At 42.3% G+C, this 24,271-nt stretch overlaps 1 protein-coding gene across 2 annotated transcripts in view; it reads left to right on the top strand.

Annotated features, from left to right (window-relative positions):
• PCCB (propionyl-CoA carboxylase subunit beta) overlaps positions 1 to 14,359 on the top strand; it is a 117,910-nt gene extending 103,551 nt beyond the window's left edge. The window contains exon 18 of one of the 2 annotated variants that reach the window (XM_056564377.1): positions 11,889 to 14,359. In XM_056564377.1, coding sequence (XP_056420352.1) covers positions 11,889 to 12,010 — 122 coding nt within the window. In that variant the 3' untranslated portion in view covers positions 12,011 to 14,359. The remainder of the gene's footprint in view (positions 1 to 11,888) is intronic. The other variant, XM_056564376.1, reaches the window with a different exon arrangement.
• The last annotated feature ends 9,912 nt before the right edge of the window (positions 14,360 to 24,271 follow it).

Raw genomic sequence — 24,271 nt, 5'->3', positions numbered from 1 at the left:
GCACTGGTTGGGATACACTGGCATACACACTCAAAAGGGACTACAACTCCCAGCATGTGTCATTCAGGAGTCTTCAGTCTGTGGTATAACACCAGCATGCTGCCTCTAGTCTCCTGGGAGTTGTAGTTCACCACACTGATACAGGGCATACACCAGTGTTTTCCAATCAGGGTGCCTCCAGGTGTTGCAAAACTACAACTCCCAGCATTCCCTGGTTGGGAAACACTAGCATACACACACCTAACAGGGACTACAACTCCCAGCATTCCCTGGTTGGGAAACACTAGCATACACACACCTAACAGGGACTACAACTCCCAGCATACACACACCTAGCAGGGACTACAACTCCCAGCATACACTCCCAGCATACACACACACCTAGCAGGGACTACAACTCCCAGCATACACACACACCTAGCAGGGACTCCAACTCCCAGCATACACACACACACACACACACACACACACACACCCCTAGCAGGGACTCCAACTCCCAGCATACAAACACACACCCCTAGCAGGGACTCCAACTCCCAGCATACACACACACCTACAAACCTAGCAGGGACTCCAACTCCCATCATATACACACACACACACACACACACACACACACACACACACACACACACCCCCCCCCTAGCAGGGACTCCAACTCCCAGCATACACACACACACACACCTAGCAGGGACTCTAACTCCCAGCATATACACACACACACCTAGCAGGGACTCCAACTCCAAGCATACACACACACACACACACCTAGCAGGGACTCCAACTCCCAGCATATACACACACACACACACACCTAGCAGGGACTCCAACTCTCAGCATACACACACACACACCTAGCAGGGACTCCAACTCCCAGCATACACACACACACACACACCTAGCAGGGACTCCAACTCCCAGCATACACACACACACACGCACACACACACGCACACACACACACACACACACCTAGCAGGGACTCCAACTCCCAGCATACACACACACACACCTAGCAGGGACTCCAACTCCCAGCATATACACACACACACACCTAGCAGGGACTCCAACTCCCAGCATACACACACACACACACCTAGCAGGGACTCCAACTCCCAGCATACACACACACACACCTAGCAGGGACTCCAACTCCCAGCATACACACACACCTAGCAGGGACTCCAACTCCCAGCATACACACACACACACACACACACACACACACACACACACACACCTAGCAGGGACTCCAACTCCCAGCATACACACACACACAAACACACACACACACACACACACACCTAGCAGGGACTCCAACTCCCAGCATACACACACACACCTAGCAGGGACTCTAACTCCCAGCATACACACACACACCTAGCAGGGACTCCAACTCCCAGCATACACACACACACACACCTAGCAGGGACTCCAACTCCCAGCATACACACACCTAACAGGGACTATCTGTACTCCATAGTTATCACTGTATTATCTGTGGTGTTACATAGGACTGCAGGTCACATCTACTACATCAGATGCTTTTTGGCTGGTCGCATGTAGAAGTTCTGTTGGCCAGGGGTGGAGGGTTGGCATGGGGGCACCAAAATAGAGCTTTGCTTGTGTAGGCAGAATTCCTTGCACCGGCCCTGGCTGTCTGGCATCATTATATGACAGTGGTGCCCAAACTGTGGCCCTCCAGATGTTGCAAAACAAACTCCCAGGAGGCCCGGACAGCCATGCTGGGAGTTGTAGTTTTGCAACATCTGGAGGGCCACAGTTTGGGCACAACTGTTATATGGGCATTTATATCAATTATGTGCCCTTTTTTCAGTTCATCCCCTGCCCCCTAAAATGTCTGTGCATGTCCATGATCATTACTCATTTCTCAAAAATTATTTTTTATTACTTACATTTAGAAAAAATAAGAGCTCGATCAGAGCCAACAAAAGTGCCACACACTCTCCTCAGACCATCAGCGCTGCACTAAAAAGCCAATGCTGATGGCTGGACAAATATATTATATATGAAGAACCAGGGGAAGGAGCTATTACAGTGACAGAATTGAGATGACACCACAGAGCAGGGAGTGCAGTGAGAGGATACAATGTATAAGATAACAGGTGCTGAGGGGCGGGGGAGGTGGTGTAGGCTTCTAGCTCACAGTGCTGCTCATGCATGATTAACAGGCACTGAACTTCCTGTGGAAGGACCAGTGCCCTTCAGCATTAGTCCTAAGAGCTGTACATTTACTAAGCATAGGATGCTGCCTGCAGACCAGGCATAGAAGAGAGACCCCCTAGTGGCCAAAAGTATAAAATGAAAAAACTATTACTATTTTTTAATGAAGATATATTACAATGTCTTCATTAACCCCTTAAGGACCAGGCCATTTTACACCTTAGGACCAGAGCGTTTTTTGCACATCTGACCACTGTCACTTTAAACATTGATAACTCTGGAATGCTTTTAGTTATCATTCTGATTCAGAGTTTGTTTTTTCGTGACATATTCTACTTTAACATAGTGGTAACTTGCATCCTTTCTTGGTGAAAAATCCCAAAATTTGATGAAAAATTTTAAAATTTAGCATTTTTCTAACTTTGAAGCTCTCTGCTTGTAAGGAAAATGGATATTCAAAATAATTTTTTTTTTATTCACATTTCCAATATGTCTACTTTATGTTTGCATCATAAAGTTGACATGTTTTTACTTTTGGAAGACACCAGAGGGCTTCAAAGTTCAGCAGCAATTTGCCAATTTTCACAAAATTTGGAAACTCTTTTTTTTCAGGGACCAGTTCAGGTTTGAAGGGTCTTCATATTAGAAATACCCCACAAATGACCCCATTATAAAAACTACACCCCCCAAAGTATTCAAAATGACAATCAGTAAGTGTTGTAACCCTTTAGCTGTTTCACAGGAATAGCAGCAAAGTGAAGGAGAAAATTCACAATCTTCATTTTTTACACTCGCATGTTCTTGTAAACCCAATTTTTGAATTTTTATAAGGGGTAAAAGGAGAAAATGTATACTTATATTTGTAGCCCAATTTCTCTCGAGTAAGGACATACCTCATATGTCTATGTAAATTGTTCGGCGGGCGCAGTAGAGGGCTCAGAAGCGAAGGAGCGACAAGAGGATTTTGGAGAGTACGTTTTTCAGAAATGGTTTTTGGGGGGCATGTTGCCTTTAGAAAGCCCCTATGGTGCCAGAACAGCAAAAAAAAAAAAAAAAAACACATTGCATACCATTTTGGAAACTAGACCCCTTGGGGAACGTAACAAGGAATAAAGTGAGCCTTAATACCCCACAGGTGTTTCATGACTCTTGCATATGTAAAAAAAAATATATTTTTTTTCACTAAAATGTGTGTTTCTCCCCCCAAATTTTACATTTTTGCAAGGGTTAATAGCAGAAAATATCCCCCAAAATTTGTAACCCCATCTCTTCTGAGTATGGCGGTACCCCATAAGTTGGCCTGAAGTGCACTACGGGCGAACTACAATGCTCAGAAAAGGAGTGATTTTTGGCTTTTTGAGAGCAAATTTTGCTCGGGGGGCATGTCACATTTAGGAAGCCCCTATGGTGCCAGAACAGCAAAAAAACAAAACAAAAAAAAAACACATGGCATACCATTTTGGAAACTAGACCCCTTGAGGAACGTAACAAGGAATAAAGTGAGCCTTAATACCCCACAGGGGTTTCACGACTTTTGCATATGTAAAAAAATATATATATTTTTCACTAAAATGTGCGTTTCCCCCCAAATTTCACATTTTTGCAAGGGTTAATAGCAGAAAATACCCCCCAAAATTTGTAACCCCATCTGAGTATGGAGGTACCCCATAAGTTGACCTGAAGTGCACTACAGGCGAACTACAATGCTCAGAAGGAGGAGCACCATTGAGCTTTTGGAAGGAGAATTCGTTTGGAATGGTAGTCAGGGGCCATGTGCATTTACAAAAACCCCCGTGGTGCCAGAACAGTGGACCCCCCCCACATGTGACCCTATTTTGGAAACTACACCCCTCACAGAATTTAATAAGTGGTGCAGTGAGCATTTACACCCCACTGGCGTTTGACAGATCTTTGGAACAGTGGGCTGTGCAAATGGAAAATTAAACTTTTCATTTTCACGGATCACTGTTCCAAAAATCTGTCAGACACCTGGGGGGCGTAAATGCTCACTGTACCCCTTATTACATTACAGGCGTAGTTTCCAAAATGGGGTCACATATGGGGGGGGGGGGGGTCCATTGTTCTGGTACCATTGGGGCTTTGTAAACACAAGTGGCCTTCAATTCCGGACAAATTTTCTCTTCAAAATCCCAATGGTGCTCCTTCTCTTCTGAGCATTGTAGTGCACCCATAGAGCACTTTACATCCACATATGGGATATGTTCTTACTCAGAAGAAATGGGGTTACAAATTTTGGGGGGCTTTTTTTTATTTTTCCCTTGTGAAAATGAAAAATTTAGGGTGACACCAGCATTTTAGTGAAAAATTTTTTTTTCATTTTCCCATCCAACTTTAATGAAAATTTGTCGAACACCTGTGGGGTGCTCAGGCTCACTATACCCCCTTGAGGGGTGTCGTTTCCAAAATGGGGTCACATGTGGGTATTTATTTTTTTGGGTTTATGTCAGAACCGCTGTAAAATCAGCCACCCCTGTGCAAATCACCAATTTAGGCCTCAAATGTACATGGTGCGCTCTCACTCCTGAGCCTTGTTGTGCGTCCGCAGAGCATTTTACGCCCCACATATGGGGTATTTCCACATATGGGGTATTGCGTTACAAATTATTATTTTTTTTTCCTTTTACCTCCCGTGAAAATAAAAAGTAAAGGACAACACCAGCCTGTTAGTGTAAAAAAAAATTTTTTTTTTACACTAACAGCCTGGTGTAGATCCCAACTTTTCTTTTTCATTAGGGGTAAAAGGAAAAAAAAAGCCCCCAAAATTAGTAGTGCAATTTCTCCCGAGTACGGAGATACCACATATGTGGCACTAAACTGTTTCCTTGAAATACGACAGGGCCCGGAAGTGAGAGCGCCGTACGCATTTGAGGACTAAATTAGGGATTGCACAGGGGTGGACATAGGGGTATTCTATGCCAGTGATTCCCAAACAGGGTGCCTCCAGCTGTTGCTAAACTCCCAGCATGCCTGGACAGTCAGTGGCTGTCCGGAAATGCTGTGAGTTGTTGTTTTGCAACAGCTGGAGGCTCTGTTTTGGAAACAGTGCCGTACAATACGTTATTTTTATTGGGGGGGACAGTGTAAAGGGGTGTATATGTAGTGTTTTACTCTTTATTGTGTGGTAGTGTAGTGTAGTGTTTTTAGGGTACGTTCACACTGGTGGAGGTTTACAGTGAATTTACCGCTAGGAGTTTGCGCTGCAGCGAAAAATTTGCCGCAGCTCATACTTGCCTATTGTGGGTGGGCAGAACGGGGAAACCGAAAGTAAACCCCTCCGCCCCCGATCTGCTATTGGTGGTCGCGTCTAGACCACCATTAGCAGAGATAGGAGGGGTGGCACCTCTGCCACCTCACTTCTATCACTACAGGGGGATCGTGGGTGTCTAGGACATCCGCGATCCCCTTTATTTTCCGGGTCACTATAGACCCGGAATAGCCGCAAATCGCAAGTGTGGGGGGTGGTGGTCTGATGACCCTCCTGGGCATTTGCGCGGGTGCCTGCTGATGGATATCAGCAGTCACCCTGGCGACCGAAATTCCCACGGGCGTACAGGTACGTCCTTAAGTACCAGGGAGCAAAGGCGTACCTGTACGCCCTTGGTCCTTAAGGGGTTAATGATTAGGAACAACATATTAAAAGTTTTTGTTGATGGCAGGTGCTCTTTAACCCCTTAACAACGCAGGACGTAAATATACGTCCTGGTGATGTGGTACTTAATGCACCAGGACGTACATTTACGTCCTGAGCATAACCGCGGGCATCGGAGCAATGCCGGCATCATGCGCGGCAGGTCCCGGCTGTGGATCGCAGGCAGGGACCCGCCGGTAATGGCGGACACCCGGGATCCCGCGGATTTATTTTCTATACATATTTGGTATCGCCGCGTGCGTAAATATCCGAACTATTAAAATAAAATTTAAGTGATCCCGTACGGTGAACAGCATGAACGTAAAAAAAAAAAGTCCAAAATAGCTGCTTTTTTTTATAACATTTTATTCCCAAAAAAATTTATAAAAAATGTAATAAAAGTTTTGTATAAGCAAATATGGTATCAATAAAAAGTACAGATCACGGCGCAAAAAATGAGCCCTCATACCGCAGCTTATACGAAAAAATGAAAAAGTTATAGGTCTTCAAAATAGGGGGATTTTAAACGTACTAATTTGGTTAAAAAGTTTGAGATTTTTTTTTTAAGCGCAACAGTAATAGAAAAGTATATAATCATGGGTATCATTTTAATCGTATTGACCCAGAGAATAAAAAAAAAAACATGTCATTTTTACCATAAATTGTACGGCGTGAAAACAAAACCTTCCAAAATTAGCAAAATTGCGGTTTTCCTTTTAATTTCCCCACACAGTATTTTTTTGGTTGCGCCATACATTTTATGGTAAAGTGAGTGATGGCATTACAACGGACAACTGGTCGTGCAAAAAACAAGCCCTCATACTAGTCTGGGGATGAAAATATAAAAGTTATGATTTTTTGAAGGGGAGGAGGAAAAAACGAAAATGTAAAAATAAAATTGTCTTAGTCCTTAAGGTCCAAATGGGCTGAGTCCTTAAGGGGTTAAGGACCAGACAAATTTTATTTTTGCATTTTCGTTTTTTCCTCCTCGCCTTCTAAAAATCATAACTCTTATATTTCCATCCACAGACCCATATGAGGGCTTGTTTTTTGCGTCACCAATTGTTCTTTGTAATTACATCACTTATTTTACCATATAATGTACAGCGCAACCAAACAAATATTATTTATGTGGGAAAATTGAAAAGAAAACAGCAATTTAGCAAATTTTGGAAGGTTTTGTTTTCACGCTGTACACTTTCCAGTAAAAATGACGTTTTCTTTATTCTGTGGGTTAATACGATTAAAATGATATCCATGATATTATTTTCTATAATTGTATCGCTTAAAAAAAATCTCAAACCATTTTAACAAAATTTGAAATTGCCCTATTTTGACCACCTATAGCTTTCTCATTTTTCCGTATATGGGGCGATATGAGGGCTCATTTTTTGCGCCATGATCTGTAGATTTCATATCAGTATCACTTTTACTTAGGTTTTACTTTTTATTAACTTTTTATTTTTTTGGAATAAAATGTGACAAAAAAGCAGCAATTTTTGACTTTTTTTATTTTAAGTTTACGCCGTTCACTGTACGGGATAATTAACAATATATTTTAATATTTCAGACTTTTACGCACGCGGCGATACCAAATGTGTATTTTTTTAACTCTTTTTGGGGGTTAAATGGGAAAACTGATGTTTTACTTTTTTATTGGGGAGGGGATTTTTCACTTTTTTTTTTTTTACTTATGTCCCCATAGGGGACTATTCATAGCACTGAACAGTATTAGCAATCAACTGATTGCTATGTATAGGACACAGCACTGCTCAGTATTATCGGTCATCTTCTGCTCTGGTCTGCACAATCTCAGACCAGAGCAGAAGACCCCGGAAGACGGCCGGAGCCAGGTGAGGGGACCATGCTGGATGATCGGATCGATGCGGCAGCGCTGCGGGTGATCTGATCATCCGCGCAAAGTACCGCACTGCCGCAGATGCCGTGATATGTATTGATCACGGCATTGGAGGGGTTAATGGCGGACATCCGCGATAGCAGCCGGGACCTGCCGGGCATGACGCAAGCACCGCTCCGGTGCTCGCGATCATGACGGCGCGTAAATGTACGTCATGGTGCGCTAAGTACCACGTCACCATGACGTACATTTACGTCCATTGTCATTAAGGAGCTAAATTATTACATTCCTTATTGGTCAACAGCGTAAATGCAAAAAAAAAAAAAAACTGCTGATTGTTTTATTAAATCATCAAAATCAAGTGATAAGTGCAGCTCATGGTGCAAAAAAAACCCTAACAAAACACAGCAATGAAGAGAAGTTTTTTTTCACACTTACCATATATACACGAGTATAAGCAGAGTTTTTCAGCACCAATTTTCGTGCCGAAAACGTCTCCCTCGGCTTATACTCGAGTGATGGGGGGGGAAAAGAAAAAAATTCCAGGCATACCGGTGGGAGTGGCGAGGGACTGTCTGCATCTATGCTGCAGGGACTGTCTGACTTCCAGTGGGGAGGGCTAGTGACGCTGCATTGACGCCGCCGTGCAGGGATGTCCGTGCGCAGCAGACGTCAGGGGCGTCCCTACGCGGTGGCGGCGTCACTAGTACGGGGCCAGCCTCCAGCGGAGAAGAGGGCCTCTCGATCAAGATGGATGGCCCGAACCAGCTCACCCTCCCTACTGGAAGTAGGATGGTCCCTGCAGCGACGTTGGACGCTGCTAGGGAAGGACCGATAGAGCTGCAACTGGGGAGGTGAGTAGACAACAAAAGAGGTGGGTCTGGATGATGACGGGGGTATGAGGGGGATCTGTATGATGGGGGGTCTGGATGATGACAGTTGGAATCAGAATGATGCCCGGGAAGGGGGGGGGGGGGGGGGGGAGGGGGAATTTCCAACCCTAGGCTTATACTCGAATCAATAGGGTTTCCTGGGGTGAAATTAGGGGCCTCTGCTTATATTCGGGCCGGCTTATACTCGAGTATATACGGTATGTATTGTTTTATGGTATAAGTGGCTTATGGTTTAGTAGCATTGGAATTGTACTGACCCATAGACTAGAGTATACATGTCAATTTTACTGTATTGGTAATTTTGAAAATTGCCCCATAAAATCTAAAAAAATTTTTTTATGGAATTGTGCAAACTTTAATACATTATATGATAAAGTACACTAATTAAAGGTACAACTTGCCCTACAAAAAAAATGAGCCCTCAGGGTGCGTTCACACGTGTGTATTTTCTGCTACAGAACTACTCACACTCCTCACACCCTTAAAAAAAAATTCATAGCTAAAAAAAAAAAAAAAAAGCTGTGTATCTCACCTTTTATTCTTGCTCACATAGTTCAGTCTCCCAGCAGGAGAAAGTGGGTGTTTCCCAGCAGGCATGACATCACTGAAGCCTGCTGGGGGAATACTTCCGCCCTCACATTGTTGCAGTGCTGTGATGGATAGAAGACCTCAGGCTATGTGCAGCTTTCAGTGCTTTGTGCATGTTTCAATGAAGCTCAGTGCAGAGAAACATTTCCTGAGTTTGGTCTCCTGCCTGGCTGGGAGAAAACCAAACTCCCTGTATTAATTGTGGCAGGGAACAGAACAGAGCCACCTAGTGGTCGTATTTTCTATTACATTTTAAACATATTTATGTTAATTTTAAAAGCAAGTCATTGGGAAAGTGTCTGCTAATTACATAAGGAACATTATATTAAAAGTTTTCTTTGGTGACAAGTACCGTATTCTTAGGGGAGCATTTATAAAAGCATTTACCCATTTTTTTCTTTCATATATTTGTCGCAAAAAAGTTGCAACTGCGAAAAAAAATGCGACTGTCTCTAAAAAGTCGCTATAGAGGAAAACTTTGCTTAAAGTTACTCCAGCACATTCCTGGCTTACAGATTTTGCTTACATGAGCAAAATCTCAAAATGGAAAACAGAATGGAGGAAAAAAGCTGATTTGCTTATGGGAGACAAATTTAAAAAGGCTGTGTGACTGGTTATAAATTTGTTGCACGTAAGGAAAACATTAAGCAAAATAAAACGACTAAAAAAAAAGACATACATAAGCAAGTTTTTATAAATGTCCCTCTAAGTCTTTAGAAGGTGAGGAGTAGAGATGAGCGAAGTTAGTGATTCGATTCGTCACGAACTTCTCGGCTCGGCAGTTGCTGACTTCATCCTGCATAAATTAGTTCAGCTTTCAGGTGCTCCGGTGGGCTGTAAAAGGTGGATACATTCCTAGGAAAGAGTCTCCAGCTCACCGGAGCACCTGAAAGCTGAATTCATTTATGCAGGATGAACTCAGCAACTGCCGAGCCGAGAAGTTTGTGACGAATCGAATCACTGTAACTTCGCTCATCTCTACACCTCACCTTCTAAAGACTTAGAGGGACATTTATAAAAACTTGCTTATGCATGTCTTTTTTTTAGTCGTTTTATTTTGCTTAATGTTTTGCTTACGTGCAACAAATTTATATATACAGGATAAAGTCAGCAAATGCAGAGCCGAGAAGATCGTGACAAATCGATTAACTGTAAGTTCGTTCATCTCTAGTGAGGAGGTAAAAATGTCTTTCCCACCCTGTCATTGGAGGGGAATAGGTGGACATGACTTAGATTTATGTCATGTCGCATTAAAGGGTTATTCCAGGAAAAAAAATTTTTTTCATATCAACTGGCTTCAGAAAGTTAAACAAATTAGTATATTACTTCTATTAAAAAAATCTTAATTTTCCAATAATTATCAGCTGCTGAAGTTGAGTTGTTATTTTCTTTCTGGCAACAGTGCTCTCTGCTTGTCTCATGAACTGCACAGAGTAGAAGAGATTTGCTATGGGGATTTGCTTCTACTCTGGACAGTTCCCGAGACACGTATCATCAGAGAGCACTTTGAGCTGGTGAAGTTGAGTTGTTCTTTTCTGTCCAAGTACTGAAAGAATTAAGATTTTTTAATAGAAGTAATTTACAAATCTAAAACCATAAAAGGAGGAGAGAGCACACCGTGCAGCTAAACGTGCAGTCATACGATACCGCTGGTGTACACTGGCAGCCTCCGGACCCGATAAATTACAAAGCAGCACCTGCGGGGTGCACACACTAGATAAAGTATCCAATAATACAATGAAAAAGAGGTAGCGTGCACTCACCGCGGGTAAACAGCTGCAGGCCCAAGGTCCGGGATCACCACGACATAGACGGTAAGGGGCGCTCAGAGGCTACGCCGGCTGTTTCGGACGTAGGAACGGAGGCCGGAAGAAGGACGTTCCTACGTCCGAAACAGCCGGCGTAGCCTCTGAGCGCCCCTTACCGTCTCCGTCTATGTCGTGGTGATCCCGGACCTTGGGCCTGCAGCTGTTTACCCGCGGTGAGTGCACGCTACCTCTTTTTCATTGTATAATTTACAAATCTGTTTAACTTTCTGGATAACCCCTTTAACTGTCTCTGGAGTGTGCACGGAAGCTGCGCTTGTTTCATAGACTAAGTGGTTGCTATAAGCAGCCAGGACTTACCTCTGATACCAGACAGTGAGGGTCAGGCAGATACCGAACATTAACTTTTTAGATGCTGCAAAATTGATTACAGGATCTAAAAGTCCAAATTCCTGGTGTCAGTGGGGTTAGGAAAGTATAATCAGGACATCCAAGGGGTAATTGTGGGATCCCTGAGATGATGACTGGAGAGTTCTTACCTGCTGTGCTGTCAGATCGGTGATCCAAGTATACAGGCAGTCTCAGCAGCCACCGCAGAGGGAAAGGATGCAGGCAATTTCCATTTTTGCATTTTGAGTGAACACAAAATCTTGATTTAAACATGAGGGAGATACATTTACCACAACCTGTGTAGAGGAAAGGTGGTGCAGTTGCCCATAGCAACCAGATTGCTGCTGTCTTTTTTTCAAAGGCTTTTTTTTAATTAAAGAAGCAAACTGGTTGCTATGGGCAACTGCTCCACTCCCCTCTTTATTGTGGACTATGCATACAGAGGTGTGCATGAAACCTGAAGGAATCCAATCGTGTTTTTGAGAGTAAAGACATTTTTATAGTGAATATGAAGAATTTTATTTTTTTTAGCAATTTATATCATGTTTTATTTCTTTCAGGATTTGTGGATGACATAATTCAACCGTCTACTACTCGTCTGCGCATCTGTCGTGACCTGGAAGTCCTTGCAAGCAAGCATCAAGTGAATCCATGGAAGAAACATGCAAATATTCCTCTATGAGGCCGCACAATGTTAGACATTCCTGTCCGGAAATTACAAGATCAAAATAAAATAAAACTGGTTTGTGTCAAACTGATGGCCAACACTACGAGCTAAGTCACCTGATTCTAAAGGGACTTTGCATTAACTTTAACCCCCAATCTTTTAGAGACTATTCACCATCCTAGTAACTGCATTAGTTCTAAGTGCTTGGTCATACTGCCGTTGTAATCTGGTAAATAGTGCACGTCCTTTTTTTTCCCCCCTCCACTCCTGTAAAATAAAAATAAAAAAAGCCATACACAGGAAAGGCTTAACGGGGTACTCCAATAACTTTTTTTTTTTTTTTTTAAATCAACTGGTGCCAGTTAAACAGATTTGTAAATTACTTCTATTTAAAAATCTTAATCCTTCCAGTACTTAGCTGCTGTATTTCTTTTTTTCTGACCGCAGTGCTCTCTGCTGACACCTCGGTTCATGTAAGGAACTGTAAAGAGTAGTAGCAAATCCCCATAGCAAACCTCTTCTGCTCTGGACAGTTCCTGACATGGACAGAGGTGTCAGCAGAGAGCAATGTGGTCAGACTGAAAAGAGCATACAGCAACTGATAAGTACTGGAAGGATTAAGATTTTTAATAGAAGTTATTTACAAATCTGTTGAACTTTCTTGCACCAGTTGATGTAAAAATATTTTCCACTAGAGTATTCCTTTAACAGCAGGGTGAACTTAGCCTAAGTGTTACACAGTTACCTGCGTGGAGTAAAAGAGATGCTTAATTGAAGAGCCAGGGCATCTCCAGACTGTCACATGTGCTCAGGGTGAACCTGCTTTCATCTGTGAAGAGCACAGGGCGCCAGTAGCAAATTTGCCAATCTTGGTGTTCTCTGGCAAATGATAAACGTCCTGCACAGTGTTGGGCTGTAAGCATAACCCCCCCAGCTGTGGACGTTGAACCCTCAGAGTCTGTTTCTGACAGTTTGAGTGGACACATGCACAACTGCTGGAGATCATTTTGCAGGGCTCTGGCAGTGCTCCTCCTTGCACAAAGGCGAAGGTAGCGGTCCTGCTGCTGGGTTGTTGCCCTCCTACATCTCCTGATGTATTGGCCTGTCTCCTGGTAGCGCATCTATGCTCTGGACACTACGCTGACAGACACAGCGATCCTCCTTGCCACAGCTCGCATTGATGTGCCAACCACTGCTTTGTTGGGGGTGTCTTGCTAATTGCCCATAATTTCCACCTGTTGTCTGTTCCATTTGCACAACAGCATGTGAAATTGATTGTCAATCAGTGTTGCTTCCTGAGTGGACAGTGTGATTTCACAGAAGTGTGATTGACTTGGAATTATATTGTGTTCCCTTTATTATTTTTTGAGCAGTGTATATATGTAGATATATAATACACAATTACGCTATGTCTATACACTATACTTTTTGGTCACCGCAACAGACACACCCCCTCCAGTGCAGTTTTACTGAATCTGGGCTTTCATGTGTAGAACACAAACTAGAAGGTGGTGTTTGAAAGGTTAAATCTACTGGCACAAATATGATTAGTTATTAAATATTTAACATTTTCTAAAAGACATATGATGGTGATAAATCTTACACTTCATTCTGATTTGTGTCATCTGTATACATGGCGTGCCGGATCAGAATGTAGCCTCCTTTCAAGATCTTTCCACTCTACTAACAGCTATTCCAGAAATAACTTATATTCTCCATAAAATACTTCCGGAGCATCTTCTTTTCTATAATTCCTCCTGGAAATGTACAAATTGACAACTGGCTACTGGTAGAGATGAGCAAAGTTACAGTAATTCGATTTGTCACGAACTTCTCGACTCGGCAGTTGTTGACTTTAGCAGGCATAAATTAGTACCGCTTTCAGGTGCTCCGGTGGGGGCTGGAGACTCTCTCCTAGGACTGTATTCACCTTTTCCAGCCACCGGAGCACCTGAAAGCTGAACTCATTTATGCAGGATAAGTCATCAACTGCCGAGCCGAGAAGTTTGTGACCAATCGAATTACTGTAACTTCGCTCATCTCTAGCTACTACCATTCTCCTTGTCAAAATATATCTTAAACAGATTTCGCTTTAACTCCATAATGGATAAAAATATGACAACCACAAGAATTGTGAAAAAAATTTATAAAAATAAAGTTTGACCTGTAAAATTTGGCTCAATAAGAAAATGGCTGGGAAGTATTTTCATGCGTGCCATTATTCGTTTTTGAAGCTGATGTTTCTAATTTATAATGAAAGAAAGGGAGGTATATAGGATATTAAAACACACATTATATATATTTAAAAAATACATATGGATTAAAATATGTAATATAATATGGATTAAAATATATTATACAGTCATGGCCGTAAATGTTGGCACCCCTTGAAATTTTTCTAGAAAATGAAGTATTTCTCACAGAAAAGGATTGCAGTAACAAGTTTTCCTATACACATGTTTATTCCCTTTGTGTGTATTGGAACTAAACCAAAAAAGGGAAGAAAAAAGCTAATTGGACATAATGTCACACCAAACTCCAAAAATGGGCTGGACAAAATTATTGGCACCCTTAACTTAATATTTGGAAAAAATTACTGAAATCAGTCACTTCCTATATCAATAAGCTTCTTACACCTCTCAGCCGGAATGTTGGACCACTTGCAAACTGCTCCAGGTCTCTCTTATTGGAAGGCGCCTTTTCCCAACAGCAATTTTAAGATCTCTCCACAGGTGTTCAATGGGATTTAGATCTGGACTCACTTCTGGCCACTTTTGAACTCTCCAGCGCTTTGTTGCCATCCATTTCTGGGTGCTTTTTTTTTTTTTTTTTTTACTTATGTTTGGGGTCATAGTCTTGCTGGAAGACCCAAGATCTCAGATGCAAACCCAGCTTTCTGACACTGGGTTGGTAATCCTCAGATTTCATGATGCCTTGCACACATTCAAGGCACCCAGTGCCAAAGGCACCAAAACAACCCCAAAACATAATTGAACCTCCACCATATTTCACTGTAAGTACTGTGGTCTTTTCTTTGTAGGCCTCATTCAGTTTTTGTTAAACAGTAGAATGATGTGCTTTATCTTGGTCTCATCTGTCCACAAGATGTTTTCCCAGAAGGATTTTGGCTCATTCAAGTTCATTTTGGCAAAATGTCTTGCTATTTTTATGTCTCTGTGTCAGCAGTGGAGTCCTCCTGGGTCTCCTGCCATGGCGTTTCATTTAAATGTCGACAGATAGTTCGCGCCGACACTGATGCTCCCTGAGTCTGCAGGACAGCTTGAATATCTTTGGAACTTGTTTGGGGCTGCTTATCCACCATCCGGACTATCCTGCGTTTACACCTTTCATCAATTTTTCACTTCCGTTCATGCCCAGGGAGATCAGCTACAGTGCCATGGGTGGCAAACTTCTTGATAATGTTGGTCGGTTGTTCTTTTTCTGGGTGTTGTGTTCAACTTTTCTTTCTGGGTTGTCTCTCCTTCTGCTTTGGGACTTAGAGCCGGGTATATACTGCAGGGAGGAGCCAGCCTTCTTTTGTTCTTTTTGCCTACTGTCAGCCTCCTAGTGGCAAGTAGAATATACCCATGGTCCTGTGTCCCTCAATAGAAGCTCCAAGAGAGAGAATTTACAGTAAGTCCAAAATTCTACTTTTTCCTAAAATTTTTGGTCCTTTCCAAATATTCATATTCTATAACACCTCTGCGGGCATCAAGCATGTGGAACAGATTTTCACCTTCTGAAAATGGATCCGCACAGAAGGAAAGACCACTTCTTGTGATAAATGGAATTCAGTGACTACTTTAGGAAGAAAAGCAGGATCAGGTCTTAAAATAATCCTATCATCTAAGATTTGAGTATAGGGTTCTCTAGTAGATAGGGCTGCTAACTCCCCTTATCTTCTGGCTGATGTGACATCTTCAAGTAAGGCAATTTTCTGGACTAAAATCTTCAGGGGTATAGAAGACAAAGGCTCAAAGGGACTCCTGCAGACTCCTTACCAGAGTAAGGTCCCAAGGAGAAGAACTTGCGGACTGGATAACTGCATTCTGGTAACTGATTTAAAAAATCTCATGGCCATTCTGGCCATATAATTCCCCTACAGCAGCTACCTGTATCTTGAGGGTGGCAGCCCTTGACCCTTTCTCATGCCCTATTTGTAAAAAATCAAGGATAAAAGGCATAATTTGGCTTATCCAAATCTAAGGTGGTAGAAATTGAAAAATGAAAAACTTTTTCCAAATTCTAAAATAAATCTTTGTAGTTACTGGTTTTCTACTGTGTTGTAAGGTGGATATGACTGCGTCTGAAAGACCCTTGGACTTTAAGATTATCCTTTCAAGAGCCAAGCAGTCAAATAAAGGTTGCGGACATCTGGATGAAGGACCGGGCCTTGGCTGAGTAGATCCAGGACTTCCGGGAAGACCCAGGGGTCTGTTAGAGACATTGTCCTTAGACAGGAAAACCAGGCTCTCCATGGCCAGAATGATGCAATTAAGTTAACTGTTGCTCTGTCCTCTCTGATCTTCCTTATAACTCTGGGAATAAGAGCCAGGGAAGGAAAGGCGTAGGCCTTGTCCCATTCCCAAGTCTGGGATAGTGCGTCCACCACCAGAGGTCTGTCTGCTGGACTCAGGGAAAGAATGTCTCTGGCCTGTCTGTTGTGCCTGATAGCGAAAAGATCCACTTGAGGGGTTCCCCATAAGGCTATGATCTTGAGGAATATTTTTGGATTTAACCGCCATTCCCTCTGATGAATTAATTGGTGGCTTAGAACGTCTGCCCTGATATTTATTTCCCCCTTGAGTTTCCCAAGCCCTGTTAAGGAAAATGTTGGCCTTTCTTTCCATACAGTCTTTTAAAGTATCTAAGTTCTCAAAAGGTAAAGACCCCTTCCTGGAGACCTTGAAAACTGCCACGTCAATCTTAGGAGGGCGATCCCAATACTTAGTAGTATCAGACTCTAAGAAAGGGTATTTTCTTTTAATTGCTGTAAGAACCGGGACCCTGGGCTAATAGTGTGAGGCACTGATCGTTATGCCGCGCGCTATTAACCCTTTAGACACGGTATTCAAAGTTGACCGCCAAGTCTAAAATGAAAGTAAAAGCTTCCCGGCAGCTCAGTCGGGCTGATCAGGACCATCGCAGTGAAATCGCGATGCCCCGATCAGCTAGAACGCGAGCGGAGGTCCCTTACCTGCCTCCGTCGTGTCCGATTGGCGATTGATTGCTCCAAGCCTGAAATCCGGGCTTGAGCAATCGACCGCCGATAACACTAATCTTTGCCGTGTCAATGCACGGCAATGATCGGTGTATGAGATCTGTATGTTCAATGTAATAGCCACTAGTAAAAGTAAGAATCACCCCCCTTTTCCCATTTAAAAAAATAAAAAAAAATGTGGCATCGCCACGTGCGGAAATGTTTGGACTATAAAAATATATCATTAATTAAACCGCACGACAATGGCGTACGTGCAAAAAAATTCCAAAGTCCGAAATAGCGTATTTTTGGTCACTTTTTATATCATGAAAAAATAGCGATCAAAAAGTCTGATCAATATAAAAATGGTACTGATAACTTCACATCACGGCGCAAAAAATTAGCCCTCATACCGGCCCATAGGTGGAAAAATAAAAAAAAGTTATAGGGGTCAGAAGATGACAATTTTAACCGCTTAATGATGCAGGACGTATATTTACGTCCTGCGCCGGCTCCCTCGATATGAAGCGGGGTCACGCTGCAACCCCGCATCACATCGCGTCGGTCACGGTGGCCGGGACCCGCGGCAATGTGCGGTATTAACCCTTTAGAAGCCGCTTCTAAAGCGAAAGTATCCCGGCTAGTCAGTCGGGCTGGTCGGGACCGCTGCGGTGAAATCGCAGCGTCCCGAACAGCTTACAGGACACCGGGAGGGCCATTACTTGCCTCCTCTGTGTCCGATCGATGAATGACTGCTCCGTGCCTGAGATCCAGGCAGGAGCAGTCAAGCGTCGATAACACTGATCACAGGCGTGTTAATACATGCCAGTGATCAGCATAGATCAGTGTGTGACCTATGGGACCTATAACACTGCAAAAAAAAAGTTACAAAAAAAGTGTTAAAGGTCATTTAACCCCTTTCCTAATAAAAGTTTGAATCACCCCCCTTTTCCCATAAAAAAAATAACAGTGTAAATAAATAAAAAAATAAACATATGTGGTATCGCCGCGTGCGTAAATGTCCGAACTATAAAAATATATAATTAATTAAACCGCACAGTCAATGGCGTACACGCAAAAAAATGCCAAAGTCCAAAAAAGCGTATTTTGGTCACTTTTTATACCATTAACCCCTTAAGGACCGGGGTTTTTTCCGTTTTTGCATTTTCGTATTTTGCTCTTTGCCTTTAAAAAAATCATAACTTTCAATTTTGCACCTAAAAATCCATATTATGGCTTATTTTTTGCGCCACCAATTCTACTTTGTAATGACGTCAGTCATTTTGCCCAAAAATCTACGGTGAAACGTAAAAAAAAAAATCATTGTGCGACAAATTTGAAAAACCCCCGCCGTTTTGTAACTTTTGGGGGCTTCCGTTTCTACGTAGTACATTTTTCGGTAAAATTTACACCTGATATTTATTCTGTAGGTCCATACGTTTAAAATGATACCCTACTTATATAGGTTTGATTTTGTCGTACTTCTGCGAAAAAATCATAACTTCATGCAGGAAAATTTATACGTTTAAAAATGTCATCTTCTGACCCCTATAACTTTTTTATTTTTCCGTGTATGGGGTGGTATGAGGACTCATTTTTTGCGCTGTGATCTGAAGTTTTTAACGGTACCATTTATGCATTGATAGGACTTATTGATCGAATAATAATATCATCGAATAATGATATAAAAAGTGACCAAAAAATGCATTATTTTGGAATTTGGAATTTTTTTGCATGTACGCCATTGACCAAGCGGTTTAATTAATTATATATTTTTATAATTCGGACATTTCCGCACGCGGTGATACCATATATGTTTATTTTTATTTACACTGGTTTTTTTTCATGGGAAAAGGGGGGTGATTCAAAACTTTTAATAGGGGAGGGGTTAAATGATATTCATTCACATTTTTTTTGCAGTGTTATAGTTCCCTTAGGGACCTATAACACTGCACACACTGATCTTTATCATTGATCACTGGTTTCTCATAGGAAACCAGTGATCGATGATTCTGCCGCATGACTGCTCATGCCTGGATCTCAGGCACTGAGCAGGCATTCGGCGGTCGGACAGCGAGGAGGCAGGTAGGGGCCCTCCCGTTGTCCTGTAAGCTGTTTGGGATCCCGCGATTTCACCGCGGCTATCCCTAACAGCCCACTGAGTTAACCGGCATGGTTTCACTTACGCTTTTAGCCGCGCGGCTCAGCTCTAAGCGCGCGGCTAAAAGGTTAATAGCGCGCGGCGGGTCCCGGCTTCACTAGGACGCCGGGCCCGCCGTGATATGATGCGGGGTTACCGTGTAACCCCGCATTATATCACGGGAGCAGGACCAAGGACGTACCTGTACGTATTTGGTCCTTAAGGGGTTAAAAAATGAATAAAAAGTAAACAAAAAGTCAGATCAAAACAAAAATCCTACCGTTAAAAACTTCAGATCACGGCGCAAAAAATGAGCCCTCATACCGCCCTGTACGTGGAAAAATAAAAAAGTTATAGGGGTCAGAAGATGACATTTTTAAACGTATAAATTTTCGTGCGACAATATCCAACCTATATAAGTAGGGTATCATTTTAACCGTATGGACCTACAGAATAATGATAAGGTGTCATTTTTACCGAAATATGCACTGCGTAGAAACGTAAGCCCCCAAAAATTACAAAATGGCATTTTTTTCTTCGATTTTATCGCACAGTTTTTTTTTTTCAGTTTCGCCGCAAATTTTTGGGTAAAATGGCTAATGTCACTGGAAAGTAGAATTGGTGAGGCAAAAAATAAGCCATAATATGGATTTTTAGGTGGAAAATTGAGAGGGTTATGATTTTTTAAAGATAATTAGGAAAAAATGAAAGTGCAAAAACGGAAAAACCCTGAGTCCTTAAGGGGTTAAACGTATAAACTTTCCTGCATATGGTTATAATTTTTTTTTCTTAGAAGTAATACAAAATGAAACCTATATAAGTAGGGTATCATTTTAACCGTATGGACCTACAGAATAATGATAAGGTGTCACTGCATACGGAAATATGCACTGCATAGAAACGGAAGCCCCCAAAATTACAAAATGGCAATTTTGTCGCACAATGAATTTTTTTTTCCGCTTCACCGTGGATATTTTGGTAAAATGACTAATGTCACTGCAAAGTAGAATTTGTAGAATAAGCCATAATATGGAATTTTAGGTGCAAAATTGAAAGCGTTATTTTTAGAAGGTAAGGAGAAAAAAATTAAAATGCAAAAACGCAAAAACCCTGCGTCCTTAAGGTGTTAATACACCTACACCCACCTGCAGCAATGATCCTATTAATGCAAGCTGGACAGTTAGGCCTAGCATAATCAGGTGTTAATGCAATTCTACACATAAGGCATTCCCTATGTTAATCTACTTAACAGCTTTCCTTGGAGTATCCTAAGAAATAGATAAACTACATGAGAAAAAAATGGACAAAAAGAGCAATAACACTCACCCCTCTGCAGGAAACGGTACCATAGAAGCAGTCTTGGAATCCACACGGTCCCTCTTGGAAGAGTCGTCCCCAATGGAGCTCATCTTCCCACACACTTCTTCCTGGCGGCCAGCAGCTTCAGCTTTCAGACAGTTGTCCTATGTGCAACGGAGGCAGAGCAGCAGAAAGGATTTCCCTTTTGACTATGCCGCCCTGGAAGGTCCGGACCGTGGCATCTGACTTCACAACCGCCGTCACGTGCGCCCCTCTCCTCCCCAGCCGTCACAGTATGTGACCTCGTAGTCTCGCCTTCCATAAGGCCGCAGAGCTCCCTGCGTCACTCCACGGGAGCTCCCTATTCTGCCAAAATCATTAAAGGTAAAAGCGCGTCCTGACCCGCATCCATCTAGTAAGAGAAAATGTACACATACCAAAAAAAAAAAAAAAAATATATATATATATATATATATATATATATATAAAAATCGGTTTAATTCCGTGCAGAGCAACAAACAGCAGGTGCATAGCGTGGGACGCCAACAGGAGGTGTGATAGCTATTTCACGCTAGTAGCGCTTCTTCAGACCACACCCCCCCCCCTCACCAAGGATTAAATACCCCTACTTGCCGACGTAGTTGAGGTGAAGCGTTTGCAAATGTGAATTAAAAACAGTGCAGAAAAACACTACAAAAATACACAAAAACAATTACCATGTGCATAGAACCATACAAAACTTTTTTACAAAAGTTTTCAGCAAATGCACATGTTCTCTGAATCGTATTCATCGGGCGGATAGTGCATCCAATATAAAACCTCCCACATACAACATGGGAGCTTCTGTAGCAGAAAGATTCTTTAAAACCAATTTGCTCACCTCCTAGACCTAGATAGATCTTTTTATTTTACAAGCTACTGGACTGTATTTAAACGCAAAAGAGAATCTATCCCTAGGCTCCTTTGAGTGTTTGGGTTTATACAGGAGGTCTCTCCGGGGGGGCGTCTTTCTGCTTTTTCCATTGCTTCTTTGATAACTGAGGCGGGGTATCCTCCCCTTTAACCCCATTTTTGCACTTTTATTTTTTTCCTCTTTACCTTTAACCCCTTAAGGACCCAGCCATTTTACACCTTAGGACCCGGCCATTTTTTGCACATCTGACCACTGTCAATTTAAACATTAATAACTCTGGAATGCTTTAAGTTATCATTCTGATTCCGAGATTGTTTTTTCGTGACATATTCTACTTTAACTTAGTGGTAAAAATTTTTGGTAACTTGCATCCTTTCTTGGTGAAAAATCCCAAAATTTGATGAAAAATTTGAAAATTTTGCATTTTTCTAACTTTGAAGCTCTCTGCTTGTAATAAAAATGGATATTCCAAATATTTTATTTTATTCACATATACAATATGTCTACTTTATGTTTGCATCATAAAATTGACGAGTTTTTACTTTTGGAAGACACCAGAGGACTTCAAAGTTCAGCAGCAATTTTCCAATTTTTCACAAAATTTCCAAAATCACAATTTTTCAGGGACCAGTTCAGGTTTGATGTGGATTTGAAGGGTCTTCATCTTAGAAATACCCCACAAATGACCCCATTATAAAAACTGCACCCCCCAAAATATTCAAAATGACATTCAGTCCGCGTTTTAACCCTTTAGGTGTTTCACAGGAATAGCAGCAAAGTGAAGGAGAAAATTCACAATTTCCATTTTTTACACTCGCATGTTCTTGTAGACCCAATTTTTGAATTTTTACAAGGGGTAAAAGGAGAAAATGTATACTTCTATTTGTAGCCCAATTTCTCACGACTAAGCACATACCTCATATGTCTATGTAAAGTGTTCGGCGGGCGCAGTAGAGGGCTCAGAAGGGAAGGAGCGACAAGGGGATTTTGGAGCGTACGTTTTTCTGAAATGGTTTTTGGGGGGCATGTCCCATATAGGAAGCCCCTATGGTGCCAGAACAGCAAAAAATACCCACATGGCATACCATTTTGGAAACTAGACCCCTTGAGGAACGTAACAAGGAATAAAGTGAGCCTTAATACCCCACAGGTCTTTCACGACTTTTGCATATGTAAAAAAAAAATTAAAAAATTTCAATAAAATGTGTGCTTCCCCCCAAATTTCACATTTTTGCAAGGGTTAATAGCAGAAAATAGCCCCCAAAATTTGTAACCCCATCTCTTCTGAGTATGGAGGTACCCCATAAGTTGACATGAAGTGCACTATGGGCGAACTACAATGCTCAGAAGAGAAGGAGTCATATTTGGCTTTTTGAGAGCAAATTTTGCTCGGGGGCATGTCGCATTTAGGAAGCCTAAATGGTGCCAGGACAGCAAAATAACCCCCACATGGCATACCATTTTGGAAACTAGACCCCTTGAGGAACGTAACAAGGGGTACAATGAGCATTTACCCCCCACTGGTGTCTGTCAGATCTTTGGAACAGTGGGCTGTACAAAATTTTTAATTTGCGCAGCCCACTGTTCCAAAGATCTGTCAGACACCAGTGGGGTGTAAATTCTCACTGCACCCCTCATTACATTCCGTGAGGGGTGTAGTTTCCGAAATGGGGTCACATATGGGTTTTTTTTTTTTTTGCGTTTGTCAAAACCGCTGTAACAATCAGCCACCCCTGTGCAAATCACCTCAAATGTACATGGTGCACTCTCCCTTCTGAGCCTTGTTGTGCGCCCCCAGAGCACTTTGCGCCCACATATGGGGTATCTCCGTAGTCGGGAGAAATTGCATTACAAATTTTGGGGGGCGTTTTTCCCTTTTACCTCTTGTCAAAATGAAAAGTATAGGGCAACACCAGCATGTTAGTGTAAAAAAATTTTTTTTTTTACACTAACATGCTGGTGTAGACCCCAATTTCACCTTTTCATAAGGGGTGAAAGGAGAAAAAGCCCCCCAAAATTTGTAAGGCAATTTCTCCCGAGTACGGCGATACCCCATATGTGGCCCTAAACTGTTGCCTTGAAATACGACAGAGCTCCGAAGTGAGAGAGCGCCATGTGCATTTGAGGCCTGAATTAGGGATTTGCATTGGGGTGGACTTAGGGGTATTCTACGCCAGTGATTCCCAAACAGGGTGCCTCCAGCTGTTGCAAAACTCCCAGCATGCTTGGACAGTCAACGGCTGTCCAGCAATACTGGGAGTTGTTGTTTTGCAACAGCTGGAGGCTCCATTTTGAAAACAGTGGCGTACCAGACGTTTTTCATTTTTATTGGGGAGGGGAGGGGGGCTGTGTAGGGGTATGTGTATATGTAGTGTTTTTTACTTTTTATTTTATTTTTTGTTAGTGTAGTGTAGTGTTTTTAGGGTACAGTCACACGGGCAGGGGGGGTTACAGCGATTTTCCCGCTGCGAGTTTGAGCTGCCGCGCAAAATTTGCTGCATCGCAAACTTGCAGTCTGATACTCACTGTAAGCCCCTGCCCATGTGAAAGTACCCTGTACATTCACAGGGGGGGACCTCCAGCTGTTGCAAAACTACAACTCCCAGCATGCACAGTGCATGCTGGTAGTTATAGTTTTGCAACAGCTGGAGGCACACGGGTTGGGAAACACTGAGTTAGGAAACAGACAATGTTTCCCAACCAGTGTGCCTCCTGTTGTTGCAA

The sequence above is a fragment of the Hyla sarda genome, chromosome 3 (assembly GCF_029499605.1).
Source record: "Hyla sarda isolate aHylSar1 chromosome 3, aHylSar1.hap1, whole genome shotgun sequence".
Lineage (NCBI taxonomy): Eukaryota > Metazoa > Chordata > Amphibia > Anura > Hylidae > Hyla > Hyla sarda.
The sequence above is the reverse complement of the archived record's forward strand: the minus strand, read 5'-3'. Positions and strand labels throughout refer to the sequence as shown.